The following is a 14,682-nucleotide window of genomic DNA, read 5'->3' as shown; positions in this document are numbered from 1 at the left end:
AGATAGATAGATAGATAGATAGATAGATAGATAGATAGAAGTGGGACCTTCTTAGGGTCCACTATGAACGGGGTCGTGACTTCTGAACGATGGGGGAAGCTGAGCGACTCCACCGCTCGTTAATCTTCTGCAGGTTGAGATGACCTTTTCCCTAATCCTGTCTCAAAGGTCGTGTTGCCAAAACAGAGCTGTACATATGTTAAACCCAACCATGACATGTCTCCTCAACCTAACGTTGGTTTTGTAGTGTAATGACAGAATAAAACTTCCAATTTAAATACATTTGTATATGAAAGTTGTGCTGAGCAACACAGAAACATAGAAAATCAGTGTCCAATGTCGACAAATCGGCATGATTTTAATTTCATGACTTTTGTACAAACTTATACACTTAATCAGTCTGACTCCAGGTCAGTTCCACTTCAGGAAGCTCAGTGATGGTGAATCAGTTTCAGATGCTTTGGTGCAGGAGAAAGTGAGAAGAGGAGCGATGGAGCGACAGAACAGAGAGGAGAAACAGCAGAGAGAGAGAGAGAGAGAGAGAGAGAGAGAGAGAGAGAGAGAGAGAGAGAGAGAGAGAGAGAGAGACCATACATACAACATATCAAACTAAAATGTAGAGAGATTAAACACAAGAAACATACAAATCACTATAACAGTCTAACATTTAACAGTAGAAGTACACATATGACCTTCATTACTCTTCAAGGACTTTTTTAGAAATAGAGTAATTTTGTAAAAAAAAATTATAAAAAAAAAAAAAAGCTAAGAATTGAGGGAATCAAAATCAATCAATCAATCATTCTCATGATGTTAATTATACCAGCACACTGAAGGATTGTTTCTACTGTATTATTACTAATAATCATCTCACACTGACAGAGCTAATCATTCAAAATAAGTACACATTATTAATCTACAGGTCATGAGGATAATAATCCAGTTTCATCCAGACAAGTCGACCATCATCTTGATAAACAAGCTGGATTAACAGACCCAAGACCAGTCTGCCCCTCTGACTGCAGTTTACATGCCCGGGTGCAGTTCTTACCTTCACGCCTGGAGAACAACAGCTAACTCAGCTCCACCTCCTTCCACCGCCACTGTGTGGTAATCCAGAGGGATTAACAACATCACAAACACCTGAAGGGGAACTGTCTCCTGTACTTCTGTTCAAAGGTCAAAATCTTTGATGTCATTGGCTTGATATTACATTTACGACGCCATCGTTCCTGTCCCATCACCTTCCAACAGTCAACAATACCTTCTTACAACAACGGCCATGATTTCCCCTCAAATCATCCAAATGGTTTTAGTGGCGACGCATCAGGAAACACGTGTATAAATGATTCGTTAACTGTTAGAAACATTTAGGGAAACACTGACAACAATGCTGTTGATAATCCAGCCAACACGCAGCCAAGAAAGAATATCATATATTATTATAACAATAATAATATTGCCCACAGATACTCACTAAAACCCCAAATGTGGATTATTCCTCCACTGAAAGTAATCCCCAACACATGCACCATTTCCTCCTGTTTGAGTAACATTTAATAAAAACTATGAAGTTGTTGAGCCTTGGAAAATGAAACTATGTTTTTTATATCTTCAGTAAACCGAAGGGGTTTGGATCTGCATGCCACAGACAGGCAGGGACTAATGCATTCTGGGCATTCGTCTTTTTATGGGATTTGTAGAAACAATGTTATTAGTTTGTTTTTGGGATGTGCGGCTTTATATATATATATATATATATATATATATATATATATATATATATATATATACAAAAACATATAGATAGATAGATAGCACCTTCTTCTGTGTTTACGTTTCCTCCTGTCCCTTGAGAGGAGGACCAGGTCTGAGTACAATTTATGGGGTTCTTTGTAAAGTCCCCCCAATTGCCTTGTGACCCTTAACTTAACCCTCCACATTCAGGGCATTCACACTCCATTCAGCTAAATGTCAGCGTTTCTTTTGATGCATTTGAAAATAATCGAGGTGGAAAAACACAGCAGGAAAACAAATGTAAATTTACAATTTTGTGAACAACAGATTTGTTGAATGTCGACGCAGGAAAAACGTGTCATAAAATGTTTCATATCAGCCTTGTGTCGTGGTGAACATGGTGAAATGACGGCTTCGGTTTAGGCAACAAAAAATGTTCAACACAGCAAACATTTACAAATATATGAGATGATGTCCATGTTATAGGGTCATGTGTGCAGGTTTCATCGGTCTGACAGCTGAAGCGATGATAACTCCAATGTTATAAAGTCTGTGTGCTCCACTGGGAATTAGTGTGGATGCTGGTGGTTCCCAGTAAGAGGATTCTGGTCCTCTTAGAGCAACAGCAGCAGATCCATGACCAAATCCTCGAGGTTTCACATGGAGGGAGAAATGACGGCGGCCGGCCCATAAATCTCTGTGGCTCTCTGTCTAATACCTGATTATCTAATAAAGTGATTTACACGCCAACTGTGGCTTTTCTCATTACGTCTGCGAGGGTCTCTGTTCCTGTCTCTTATTGAGGGTCTGTAACACTCTGACCTGCCTGCGGATGTGAAGGTAAACCTTGTCTACCATCTCCCTACTGATATTTTCTCAGTGCGTATAAAGAGATGGTCGGGCTGAATCCATCGTCTTGTCCTCTGGCCTCCCGTCTGCAGTAATCTTCATGAGGGGCTAATCAGCCAGAGAGACAGCTGCTCCCAGCCGTGGCCCCCCAGTGGGCCCCCAACCGTTGAAAACATCCTCTGTTAACCCTTCATCACCCAGACCAGGTCTGAAGTATGCCCCCCCCCCCAAAACACTCAAGTAATGAAAGGGATTTGACGAAAGCTGGAAGGATGAAAGCAAACGTCCTACGGTCATATTTGGAAGGAAATATAATAGTAAACATTACATTCCTCATAGCTTTTAAGATCGAGTCCCTCCGCTTCGCTTTGTTTCTTCAGGAATTCACAGCAGGGGACGACGGACCAGACAGCCATGCTACTGTATTATTATTATGGGCTGTTTTTGCCAGATGTTGTAATAAGACAACACGACATGCAACCAAACATCAGTTAAAAAGGTTTGTAAAATGTAGTTACTCAGCAGATTTGACATATAAAAGGTCATAATGTGCACTAACTGACCTGTTGACACTATGGGATGTGTTCATTAACCTGATGATGTCATCATTTCAAGTGACATTATGGGAAACGCAGTATTTCTGGAGCTCAATGAAGGCAGAGCAGAAGACTTTGAAGCAAAATTGTGGCCAAATGGTGGAATTATAACTTCTGGTTCCATCCCATAATGCCACTGGCCCAAAAAGACCTTTTCACATAGATCCACGTTGGGGAAGAAACGTCTGTAAATCAGCAGGATCGTGTTGTGGTCAACTGGCGAGAAGGAACATTAGTTAAATCATCATCACCCTGATATTATTAACCCATCAGGTTGTTACACAGAACTATCTGAGAAGCAGCTGTTGGAAACGGTTTGGAAAGGGCAATTAAAAAAAAAAAAAAATACATGCCAGGTGATTGGATGAACCATCTGTCAATCAAACCCTTGCCAAGCCAGAAGAATGAGAAGACGTTTTCTATGGAGAAAAACCAAACAGAAGCTAAACAGTCAACATTTAGTCAAATGTGTTTTTTTGTGGAAGTAAAATCCTGTCAGAGTGGAACAGCTGACTAGATGATGTAAATCCTGTCAGAGGGGCGGTGAATATAAGACATTCACCCATACAACGTTTAAAAATCAATCCGTTTTAACTGTTTGTCATCAACCATTTTATTCCAAATGCGGAAGCTGAAATTTGCTCTTACGAAAATGCAATGAAAGAAAAATAGATTGTTACTTTTTTTTTTTTTTGGGTGCATTCAGAGTATAAACAGAGTAGTGACTATTCTACTATAAACACATAGAGATACAACATCCTGCATGGATCAGTGGACTGAGGAGGATCCAGCTGAATCTGAGGCTGACTGCAGCTGCCTCATCGAGTCCACTGGAGGGCGCTAATGATGCAGGAGAACACCAAGCTGCTATTCACACCGCTGTTCACCAGAGGGTGCTGGAGCTAAATTACAGTTTTTCTCAGTAGCTTTGGTGCTTTTCTCAGATGAGAATGAAAATTCTCATAACTATTAGTTCAACCTCCGCAACATTTAGTCATTTGTGCACATCATAGTAGCAATTTCGCCTTCCTGTGAACCAATTGCAAATGCTTTTGGACATCAGTTGCTTTCATACAATTCTCTGCTGTTTTATAACATTATCATTTGCTTATGTCATGTCAGTCAAAATGAACTGTACTTATGGATGCTGAAGAGTCGTTCCAAATAAAACTAATAGTCTTCATTTCATTGCTTGAGTCATTACATACAAAATTGTTGAACTAGTTAACCAATGACAAGCCACTGGTTCACAGTCACTCAGGGATGAATCCCATGAACCCTCACTTGGCAAGCATATATGAACCGAGCAGAACATAGTGTGTATATTCTACAGAACAGAGGAAGAGGGAGAAGAGGCCAAATACATGGCAGATTCCTAATGAAATGAGGGCTACAGTTGTGGATCATCCTGTCAATCAGCCTAATGGCTGAGGCTGGTCGGAGGGTGCAACCAAATGTTGGAAGAACCACTGTGAACTGAAGCTCTAAAAGAGTGTTTCTTATTGTTCTCAATAAGTGACAATTGTTTTGAGAAATGCACTAACTGCTGTGCAAATGTTAATAGTGATGTGAGAAAAGCACCAAAGCCACTGAGAAAAACTGGAATATATTCAGCCCTTTTCTGTTTGGGGGAAGATGTACTCTGATTACAAAATGTTGAAGCAGATCATGTGACTGACAGCTCAAAGGTGCAAACGTTAACATGTTTATCAATCTTTCTTCTCTTTATTTGAGATCTTCTCATTACAGTTTTTCTCAGTGGCTTTGGTGCTTTTTTCACATCACTATTAACATTTGCACAGCAGTTAGTGCATTTCTCAAAACAATTAGTTCAAACTGCAAAACCTAGTAGATAACCTGCAAAAGCACGTCACCTGCTCAAAATGGATAGTCCATTCCTCAAAAGCAAGTATTCATGTCAGTGAAACTGCCAGTGTCATCAAAATGAGAAGTCTTGACACCATTGTTTATGAACAAGATATTCAAATGGCTTTGTCATGTTTTCATTATGACAGTTTATTCTCTCTGTGTTTTCCAATGCAAAAAAAAGGTCAGAACTCAGTGATGCTATCGAAAATGCTCAAGACAGCAGTATACACTACTGGTACAGTCATTTGAAAACTACAGTAAAGTTACACATTGCTTAGGGGAGTAAGTGAGTACAAGACACTGAAAACGTACGTTTCACATTTTTACTGTATATGCTCTTTGCAATTCTACAGCATTGTGTAAAAGAAAAATACACTACAGTCACTTATTTAGAACAAACATAAGAAACCGTGGTAGAGCTGTGCACAAATGTGAACAATATCACAGTACATATTGTAACTGAACACAGGTAAATCATTCCTGCACATCCAGACGTTCCTGTCTGTCTGTCCACATATTTCCATCCACATCACAACGGATATCATCCCTTGCAATGCAGAGAGGAAAGTATCTCCTGGAGTGGCGAATCCACCCTCTGCATGACTCTGCTGTGATGTCGTCACATGCTGCATCCATGGCTGCTAGCAGGGCCCTTTGCACATGTCGATGCCGGTCATAAACCTTCCACCTCCAGGCCGAGATAAACTCCTCTATTGGATTAAGGAATGGGGAGTAGGCAGGGAGATATTCGACCAGCATCCTGTCATGTGCTGCAAACCACTGTCTGACTAGATGTGAGTGGTGAAAACAGACATTATCCCACACAACAACATACCTGCTGAGTTGGCCTCCACCCCTCTCATTCTCAGGGACTATGTTACTTGTTACTTTGTTACTAAATTACAGTAATGTACAGTAAACAAAAGATATTATGAGATGTTGGATAACTGTCGAATATTATACATATCGGTTCTCCCTACGAAATGTTTGAATGATTGAATTCACAGTGGTTCTTCCAACATTTGGTTGTACCCTCCGACCAGCCTCAGCCATCGTGAGGCCGTGATTGATGACATGGTCCACAACCGTAGCCCTCCTTTCATTAGGAATCTGCCGATGTATTTGAACTCTTCCCCTCTTTTGTCCCCTTCCCCTTCCACCCTGCATCCTCACGATGCTGACCTTCCATTTCTGTGTCACAGAATTGTAGAAATGGTCCACCCTATGTCCTGCTCGGATCATTATGCTTGCCAAGTGACGGTTCATGGGATTCATCCCTGAGTGATTGTGAACAAGTGGCTCGTCATTGGTTACAACTAATACTTCTCACACCTCCTCCTGAGTGAAAGCTGAAGTTAATCTGAGAGCAATTGTTCAATTTAGGAGACATTTCCAGGAAAAAATGATAAATAAAGGTATAAAATTTGCTTGACAGAATTTGATAACGAGTTCAACAAGTTTGTATGTAATGACTCAAGCAATGAAATGAAGACTATTAGTTTTATTGGGAACAACTCTTCAGCATCCATAAGTATAGTTAATTTTGACTGACATGACATAAGCAAATGATAATGTTATAAAACAGCAGAGAATTGTATGAAAGCAACTGATACATGTCCAAAAGCATTTGCAATTTGTTCAGAGGAAGGAGGAATTGCTACTATGATGTGCACAAATGACTAAATGTTGCGGAGGTTGAACTAATAGTTATGAGAATTTTCATTCTGATCTGAGAAAAGCACCAAAGCAACTGAGAAAAACTGTATAATCAAATTCAGTGAACTCGTAGAAAATTATAGTTTATCTCAGAACTCTTTCCTGGATCAAATGTATCTCATATTTTAACTACTTTAGTAAATTCTGCATCTGGTGGGATCTCCGGACCCTCAAACATGGATCCTGTCCAAGTTCACTTAAAATCATAACACTCATAAAGGATTCATTCTGTGATTTTTGGGCACCAATTTAATTAATCCTAAAGAACATCTGTACTCGACTCAATGTCCAGATTCTCCTCCTGACGTTGCTGAATCCTAAATGGAGAACCAGAGACCATCTATGGTCCCCAAGAGGACTACGGTAGTAGCTCACATTAGTCCAGAGACCTGACCTGTCCACAGGTCAGAGACCTGACCTGTGGTCCCCCAGAGGTCCTATTATATATATATGTATATATATATATATATGCAACTTCAGAGAGACTGCCTTCCACGACTGTTTTTTTAGACGCTTAACTTGGAATCCGTTTAATGATGTTGTGTCTGGGAACGTTCTCTGTATGAACTTGTCCTTCGGTTTTGCTGCATCAGGTCTCTCTTGCAAAATATATTTTGATCTCAGTTGGAGTAAATAAAGGTTACATAAGACAGTTATTTTGTCATCCTTCTGCAAAAATAACACCATGTCATTTTAAGGACATCCATCCATCCATTTTCTACCGCTTATCCTGTATTTAGGGTCACGGGGGGGCTGGAGCCGATCCCAGCTGTCATTGGGCGAAGGCAGGGTACACCCTGGACAGGACGCCAGTCTATCACAGGGAGACATGTAGAGACAAACAACCATTCACGCTCACATTCACACCTACGGGCAATTTAGAGTCACCAATGAACCTATCCCCATCCTGCATGTCTTTGGACTGTGGGAGGAAGCCGGAGAACCCGGAGAGAACCCACGCTTACACGGGGAGAACATGCAAACTCCACACAGAAGGAACCCGGGCCGACCCGGGAATCGAACCCAGGAATTTTAAGGACATGAGAAAATAAAAACCTTCCAAAAGAGATGAGTCAACTGAAATCCTTAATGATGTATTTGTCCATTAAGGACCATCTGTCTGTCTGTTCCACCTGAACATACAGTGATACAGTAGCCTGGATGTTGTAAACAGCAGTGTGTTTTACAAGAGTTGGGGAATGCTTTAATGCTTTAAGTGCTTCAGTTGAGTGGAATGTTTACTGCAGAATGCTGATTTTATTCTCCTCAAATTTAGCCAGTTTTCTCTCCGTTTCCATCCCTCAGTCGGATGCCACCACTCCTTAATGTGGCTCGGGCCTCGGGCTTCACCGGTATTCATGTGAGGGTTCTCCACAAGAGAAGTTCCACCTCTATGATCTTTACAGTGAAGTTACATAACCTGGCCTCATTAACGGAGAGCGTCGGGCAGGGCCACATGTTCAGGGGGTTTTGAGGCAGTGTGTCGGTTAGTTAGAAATTTTGACTTGTCAGCTGGAAAAGCAGCTTCAACCAGTTGGACCTTCGTGTCCTCTCAGGAACACGGCGTTACCACAACATGATGATTTTCAATTCCTCGGAATCTCTCACGTCATGTGACACCAACAGTCAGATCAAATCTGTCGCTCTCTCGCAACTTCCACATGAGTTCTGGCATCGGACTTGTGAGAACGGCCGTATAATCGGAGCCTGAACTCCGTTTCAACTCAGCAGCAGGTTCATCTGCACCTTCTTACTTCCGAGTCAACATTGAGGACCTGTTCCTCCATTTACTGTTACTACAGCCCTTCTCATCGAGTCCTTCCTGCCTCCTGCTGTCACCGTGAGAAGTTCTTCCTTTTGCATAAGTTGACTAAGATGGATTCTCAACACATGAGTCGAACTTGAACTCCATAACGTGTGCTGTGAACGAGCCAACACAATAGCTTCAAAATGACAAATGACAGGTTCATTTCAGATCCCAGAAATGAGAGCCTGAAGGACAAAATCCTGCACAACAACACAGATATGGGGGTTCAAAAAGATGACTTGAGAAATTAAAAATCAGTCTCCGGCCCCGTTTACACGAAGGGAAAACGCAGATATTTCCACGCGGTTTGGCCTCTCATTTACACGAAACCTCACTTTTTATCACAGAAAACGATTATTTCTAAAAACTCCGGCCAAAAGTGGAGATTTCTGATGCCGGTTATGTGTTGTCGTGTCAACTGGGAGAAACGGGATTTTAGGTTCTCAAGCGTCACAGGAAGTCGCTCGTGTTATTCGTTGTTGTTGATTCTGAGGATTCTGATTGGCTTGCATGGCTTTATCCTTCTCCCGACACTGCTGCCCATAAGTTTGGCATATAGTTATATTGGTGCTCGACAGCGGATTTATGCAGGTTGATGTAAATGACAACTTTTGAAAACGATGTTGTGTGCACAATGTTATTTTTTAAAATGGAGGGAGGGAAATATTAATTTCTCTAAATACCCTACGTGTAAAGTGGCCTCACACTGATTCTATCAGAATGACAGAGAGAGAGAAAACAGAAACAAAAAGGTGAAGTGGGAGTCACAGGACTGGGAACAACATGTTGAAAACCACACACACACACACACACACACACACACACACACACACACACACACACACACATCCTCAGCTCCTGATCACCTGGGATCCAGATCTTCCAAACACATAAGTTACCACACATGGACAGGGCTGTCCTGTCTCACCTCTACCATGCTGTCTCACCTCCTGGCCGAGGCCCTCATGAATGACCCCTCAGTGTCGACCCTCAAAGCACAAAGTCGTTTTATACAAATGGCAACAAATCCCTTTCTGCTGAAGAAGAATCAACAAGCAAATGTTACCATTTACAAAAAAAAGTTATTAAATGTATCATCTGTGTTGAAAACATAATAAAAAGAAACAACACATCAGGTTGTCTGTGATAGGAAATAAAACCATTGTGGTTTCACATTTAAGATCCATCCATACGTGAATCCGCCCCCCCTCCCTGCCCTCCCTACTCTAATGACAGACAGTGAGATGTGTGTTTATCGAGCAAACTCACACCGTTTCATCACATCAGGCGGAGTTCGGCCTTCGGGGCTTCAGATCTTTACATCTCTAAAGGTTGTTCATAATGAGAGGTTTCATCGTTGCACACAACAGAGGAATCTATACTTTACATACTTTTCAGACGTCTCTTTGACAAGTCAAAACTGGATCCTGACAGGCGTCTGTATGCAAATCAGATCGTCACGCAGGTTCGAGTCCCAGCCGGCTGGAGCGTTTGCTGTCACATGTTCCTCTCTGTTAGAAATAGAAATAGAAATAATAATAATAATAAAAATAATGATAATAATAAAAAAGAGATGAAATCAGATAGGTGGATGCTGTTAGAATAGTGTTTTAAATGGAGACCTTAATGAGAGGTTGTTGATAGTGAAGACAACAATATGGATGTTGAACAAACACGGTACATCAGAACATCCGAGGTTCGATCCCGACACCAAACCCAGATTGCTGGTTGCCAGTTTGGAAAACGTCTTCTTTACACTGAAAGACGGAATCAGAGGTGCATTCTGGGTCGTTACGTTTCTGTGTTTAACTTCTCACCAACATGAAGTCCAGATGGGGACACTGCAACAAGCATCTGTTAAGTGCATTATGAGGATTTATTAACCTTAATACAGCATTGTTCTTTATTTCAAATTTAGTTGTATGGTTATAATATATATATATATATATATATATATATATATATATATATATATATATATATATATATATATATATATATATATATATATATATATCATATATCAGCATCAAAAAAGCTTAAACTCAAGAAATGTGTTTGTAATGCTACAATAATATTATATAGAATTATATAAAATAAACTCATGAGGCGCTATAATAAAGGTGTAATAAATATAATAAACGTGTCTGTGATGCTGTTATTATCACTTATACAATCGTATTAACACATGAATGTTAAGTGTAAATGTAAAGGCCTTATAACCTATTAAATAACTTTAATATAAAGCTGTATATTAAATAACTTTGATATAAAGCTTTAGCAGAAATACTGATGAATGATGTGAGAATCGCTGTGATGAGGGCGCCGTTCTCCAGGTTTGTGGTGAACGTAAACATGGATCTAGGAGTTTTATAGCGAGCTAATGAGATCCATGTGTGTGTGAGGTCGTGTTTGTTTCAGGCCTCAACACGTTGACTGGCATCGCTGCTGATGGCGGCAGGAAGGATCCGTCCTCCCCTGGAGGGTTTTCTACAACCTGCACCTCAAAAACAAAGACAAAGAGAACAGGACAACGCCTATACTCATTATCACCTGTTTGTTATCTTTAAAAAAATTTAATCCTCAGTTAATGAATTTAATGTGCGTGTGAAGAATGAGTCATTTTCAACCAGGATACATGAAATAATTTGAGGCAGGTCTGGTTGTGTGTCTCCTCCTCCTTCAGACGATGAGGAGAGGATATAAGTACAGACCTCAGAGAGCCAAAGGGACCCAATCTTTACAGGACCTCCTTCCAGACCTCCAACCAGGTTAGACCACATTTACTCCTTTCATCTCCTCCACACTACGCCTGAGCGCCTGGCTAAATCATATTTGTAATTTGATTTGATTAACTCTGTTTTTATTTCATTTCAGCCTCCATCACCACCGACACAATGGCAGGTTAGTGCAACGTCTTCACCTACAGTGTTTGGAAATGTCAGCCTCAGTGATGCACAAGGCACGAAACAAGCACTTAGATAGCACTAAAAGCTCATCCATGGATAATGTGTTGTGTATCTACAGACACCAGCTTCCAGCAGGAGTTCCTGCAGAGCCACAACGCCTACAGGGCGAAGCACGGCGCTCCACCGATGACCCTCGGCAGCGATCTCACTGCTTCAGCTCAGAAATGGGCCAATCACCTGCTGGCTATCGGCGCCCTTCAGCACAGCAAGGGTGATTATGGAGAGAACGTCTTCAACATGTACAGCTCAGCACCCATCAAACTGACAGGTAGAGATAATAGCATTTATTTATTTAGTTAGTTATTCACCTGCTTAAAGAAAACTGTCACTTTAAAAAAAAAACTGCTCTTCACTCTAAAAAGTTGGTATGAGAAGTAGCTGTGGAGGCTAATGTTAGCCACCTACTCTACTTTAAACTTTTAATACACTGTAGTTGGAGTGACTTTTTACGAGAATCCCTTCTTTGCCTTTGGATTTCGTTGGTTATTTAAACGGTTTTTGACTGAGATTTAAATCAAACAAGGAGATTCCATAGCAGCTCTGTTTAGGCTTCAAATATTCCTATTCATTTATTAATATTTATCATGTTTAGGTAAAGAAGCTGTAGATTCGTGGTACAGTGAGATAAAGGACTACAAGTGGACCAACCCTGGATTCAGCGGTAACACTGGTAAAACACAACCTTCTTTTATTACATAATTTCCTGTAAAATCTTGTGTCATTTCTTAATTTCTTCTTTTATTTTGTAATTTCCTGTTTGTCATGATCTTGTCCTGTAGTTTTAAATGATGCTTCCTCCTGCAGGTCATTTCACTCAGGTGGTGTGGAGCGACAGCACTAAGCTGGGCGTGGGCGTGGCCACCAATGGCAAGAAGGTGTTTGTGGTTGGCCAGTACCAGCCGGCCGGCAACATGAACATGCCGGGATACTTCGAGAAAAACGTGCTGCCAGGTAACATTCACACAATAATGTGTACATTGTCTGAATTCCTCCCAGGCTCCAGACGTCTTGTAAATGCAACATAACGAAGCCTTTAAGTTCTCTTGGTGTCTAAATCTGCTCTAAAGACGAGCAGGTTGTAGAGAGACGGATGGAGTTTATTTCGTGTGGTGTTTCACAAGATAATCGTTGAGGTTGAGAAATTTAGCTTATCTGCAATGAAGCACATTCAGAAAAGGGTCCAGATACAAGGTTTCACCTGGTCTGGTTTTTAAAAGCCATAACAGTCAGCTTAATGAATATCTTCTGCTCAAAGCGTGTAAGTAGATGCTCCAGTTTCAATCATCAGACAAGGATTTGTCATGCAGCAACCTCAAGTCCACTAGATGGCGACTCATTCATATTCATATGCTTGGACAGTTGGACACTAGAACGCCCGCATCACCAGTATTAACTGTCATTTCCAGCGTAAAGGCATTTTGCAGCCGGCAGAGAGGTGAGCGGAGCAGACAGCAGCTGTGGTGAGGGAGGTGGAGGGCGGCCAAGGAAAACATGCACACTGCTGTAGATGAACCACGGCCCTGAGCTGCAACCCCAAACACACCACACGCACTGTAAATTAATCAATCAAATAAAACATGTTGAATGAAATTGTCTTGAGTCACAATATTTGTATGTGTATGTGTGTTTGTATTGAAGTTCAATATAAATAAATTCAGCATATTGAGATATACTATATATATATATATATAGATCAGGTTGTGTATATATATATATATATATATATATATATATATATATATATATATTTAATAGTTTTTAACAACTATGGTCTCTCCTGTCGATGTGAAAATAATTCATAAATGTACCACTAGATGGCAGCGTAACACAACGTGAAAAACGTGACCTGCAGGAAATCTGATGGTTTCTGTGTTCTATCTATCTATCTATCTATCTATCTATCTATCTATCTATCTATCTATCTATCTATCTATCTATCTATCTATATATATATATATATATATATATATTTAGTTTTATTAAATATAGCAGGACAGTATTTGTTTATTATAAATTAACATTAAATAAGATGAGATATGATTGCAACTATTTTCATAAAAGTAGCCTAATGTTTAATTTACATGTGTAACTCTGGTGTGCCAAGATAATTACATAACATTAAGAACAGAAATTAAAACATTTGAAACTTCTTCCATCCATGTCTACCGCTTATCCTGTAGTCAGTTTCACAGAGGGGCTGGAGCCGATCCCAGCTGACATTGTGCGATGGCAGGGTACACCCTGGACAGGACACCAGTCTTTCGCAGGTCTATTTGAAACTTTAATCAATATGATTTTTTTTTTTTTAATTATGTAAAAATAAAATACATTAAAAAGGGGGGTGCATCAATGTGCAACACGTCAGCTCAAAAGGGTCCATGAACGCTGTAAACAGTGTGATATTAGGGGGTTATATAATATAACCTCATATAAAAAGGCTTTGTTGAATATGAGTAAATTATGAATATTATAAAGTCATATGCGCTAACTTTATTATATTATATTGTTCTTAGGCGTTATAATTTTTTCAAAACCTGTATGGTAAAATCACATAAAAGGTTTTTTGACAGGTCAAATATTGTTTGATTATATTAAAACGAAGGAGCTCCCTCTTTACAATAAAACAGTACAAACACACACAAATAATAATCCCAAAATAATTTGCTCACTAATTCAGAGGTATTCAGAGTTCCTTAAAGCTGTATTCTCTCTGCTGGCCAGCAGGGGGCGAGCCATCTCTGATTAAACAGAAGTCTATGAGAAAATTACCTAGTAATTCTCTCTTAATATATTATCTCAGTAAACATTGTAAACATTATTTTATGGTCTCAATCTCTAGTTTCAAGTCTTCTTCAATCCAGCATGATGTTCATTTTGTCAATTATGGTTAATTTAGAGTCCAACAGACCAGAAAGCAGGGGATGCTTTAAGGGCGGGGCTAACTGCTGATTGACAGGTCGCTACCGCTACCAATGCAGTTAGCTACTAAGATGACTTAAAGGACCAGACCAGTGAAATGAGCAGAGGTGAAATGAATCCATTCAGAACCCTGTAAAAGTCCCAGATGAACAGTTGATGGGTCAGTAGAATGCCAGCTGGGCCTGCACAGATATGATTGTAACATGATCTCCTGTGTTAG

The 14,682-nt window shown here is 40.2% G+C and overlaps 1 protein-coding gene across 1 annotated transcript; it reads left to right on the top strand.

Moving 5' to 3' along the window:
• The first annotated feature begins 11,248 nt into the window (after nucleotides 1-11,248).
• Nucleotides 11,249-13,087, top strand: LOC311022998 (Golgi-associated plant pathogenesis-related protein 1-like). Its single transcript, XM_084024629.1, has 6 exons — nucleotides 11,249-11,345; nucleotides 11,452-11,478; nucleotides 11,602-11,811; nucleotides 12,136-12,213; nucleotides 12,348-12,494; nucleotides 12,950-13,087. Exons 1-6 carry the CDS (start codon nucleotides 11,264-11,266, stop codon nucleotides 12,952-12,954), a joined length of 549 nt encoding a protein of 182 aa, XP_083880755.1. The 5' UTR covers nucleotides 11,249-11,263; the 3' UTR covers nucleotides 12,955-13,087.
• The last annotated feature ends 1,595 nt before the right edge of the window (nucleotides 13,088-14,682 follow it).

This window comes from Eutrigla gurnardus, assembly GCF_963514095.1.
Source record: "Eutrigla gurnardus genome assembly, chromosome: 13".
In the NCBI taxonomy this organism is placed as follows: Eukaryota; Metazoa; Chordata; class Actinopteri; order Perciformes; family Triglidae; genus Eutrigla; species Eutrigla gurnardus.
The sequence above is the reverse complement of the archived record's forward strand: the minus strand, read 5'-3'. Positions and strand labels throughout refer to the sequence as shown.

Excerpts from the sequence above, each read along its gene's own strand:
- LOC311022998 (XM_084024629.1), top strand. The coding sequence starts at position 11,264 with ATGAGGAGAGGATATAAGTACAGACCTCAGAGAGCCAAAGGGACCCAA. Across the intron at positions 11,479-11,601 it reads CACCACCGACACAATGGCAG|ACACCAGCTTCCAGCAGGAG; the intron begins GTTAGTGCAACG and ends GTGTATCTACAG. Across the intron at positions 11,812-12,135 it reads AGCACCCATCAAACTGACAG|GTAAAGAAGCTGTAGATTCG; the intron begins GTAGAGATAATA and ends TATCATGTTTAG.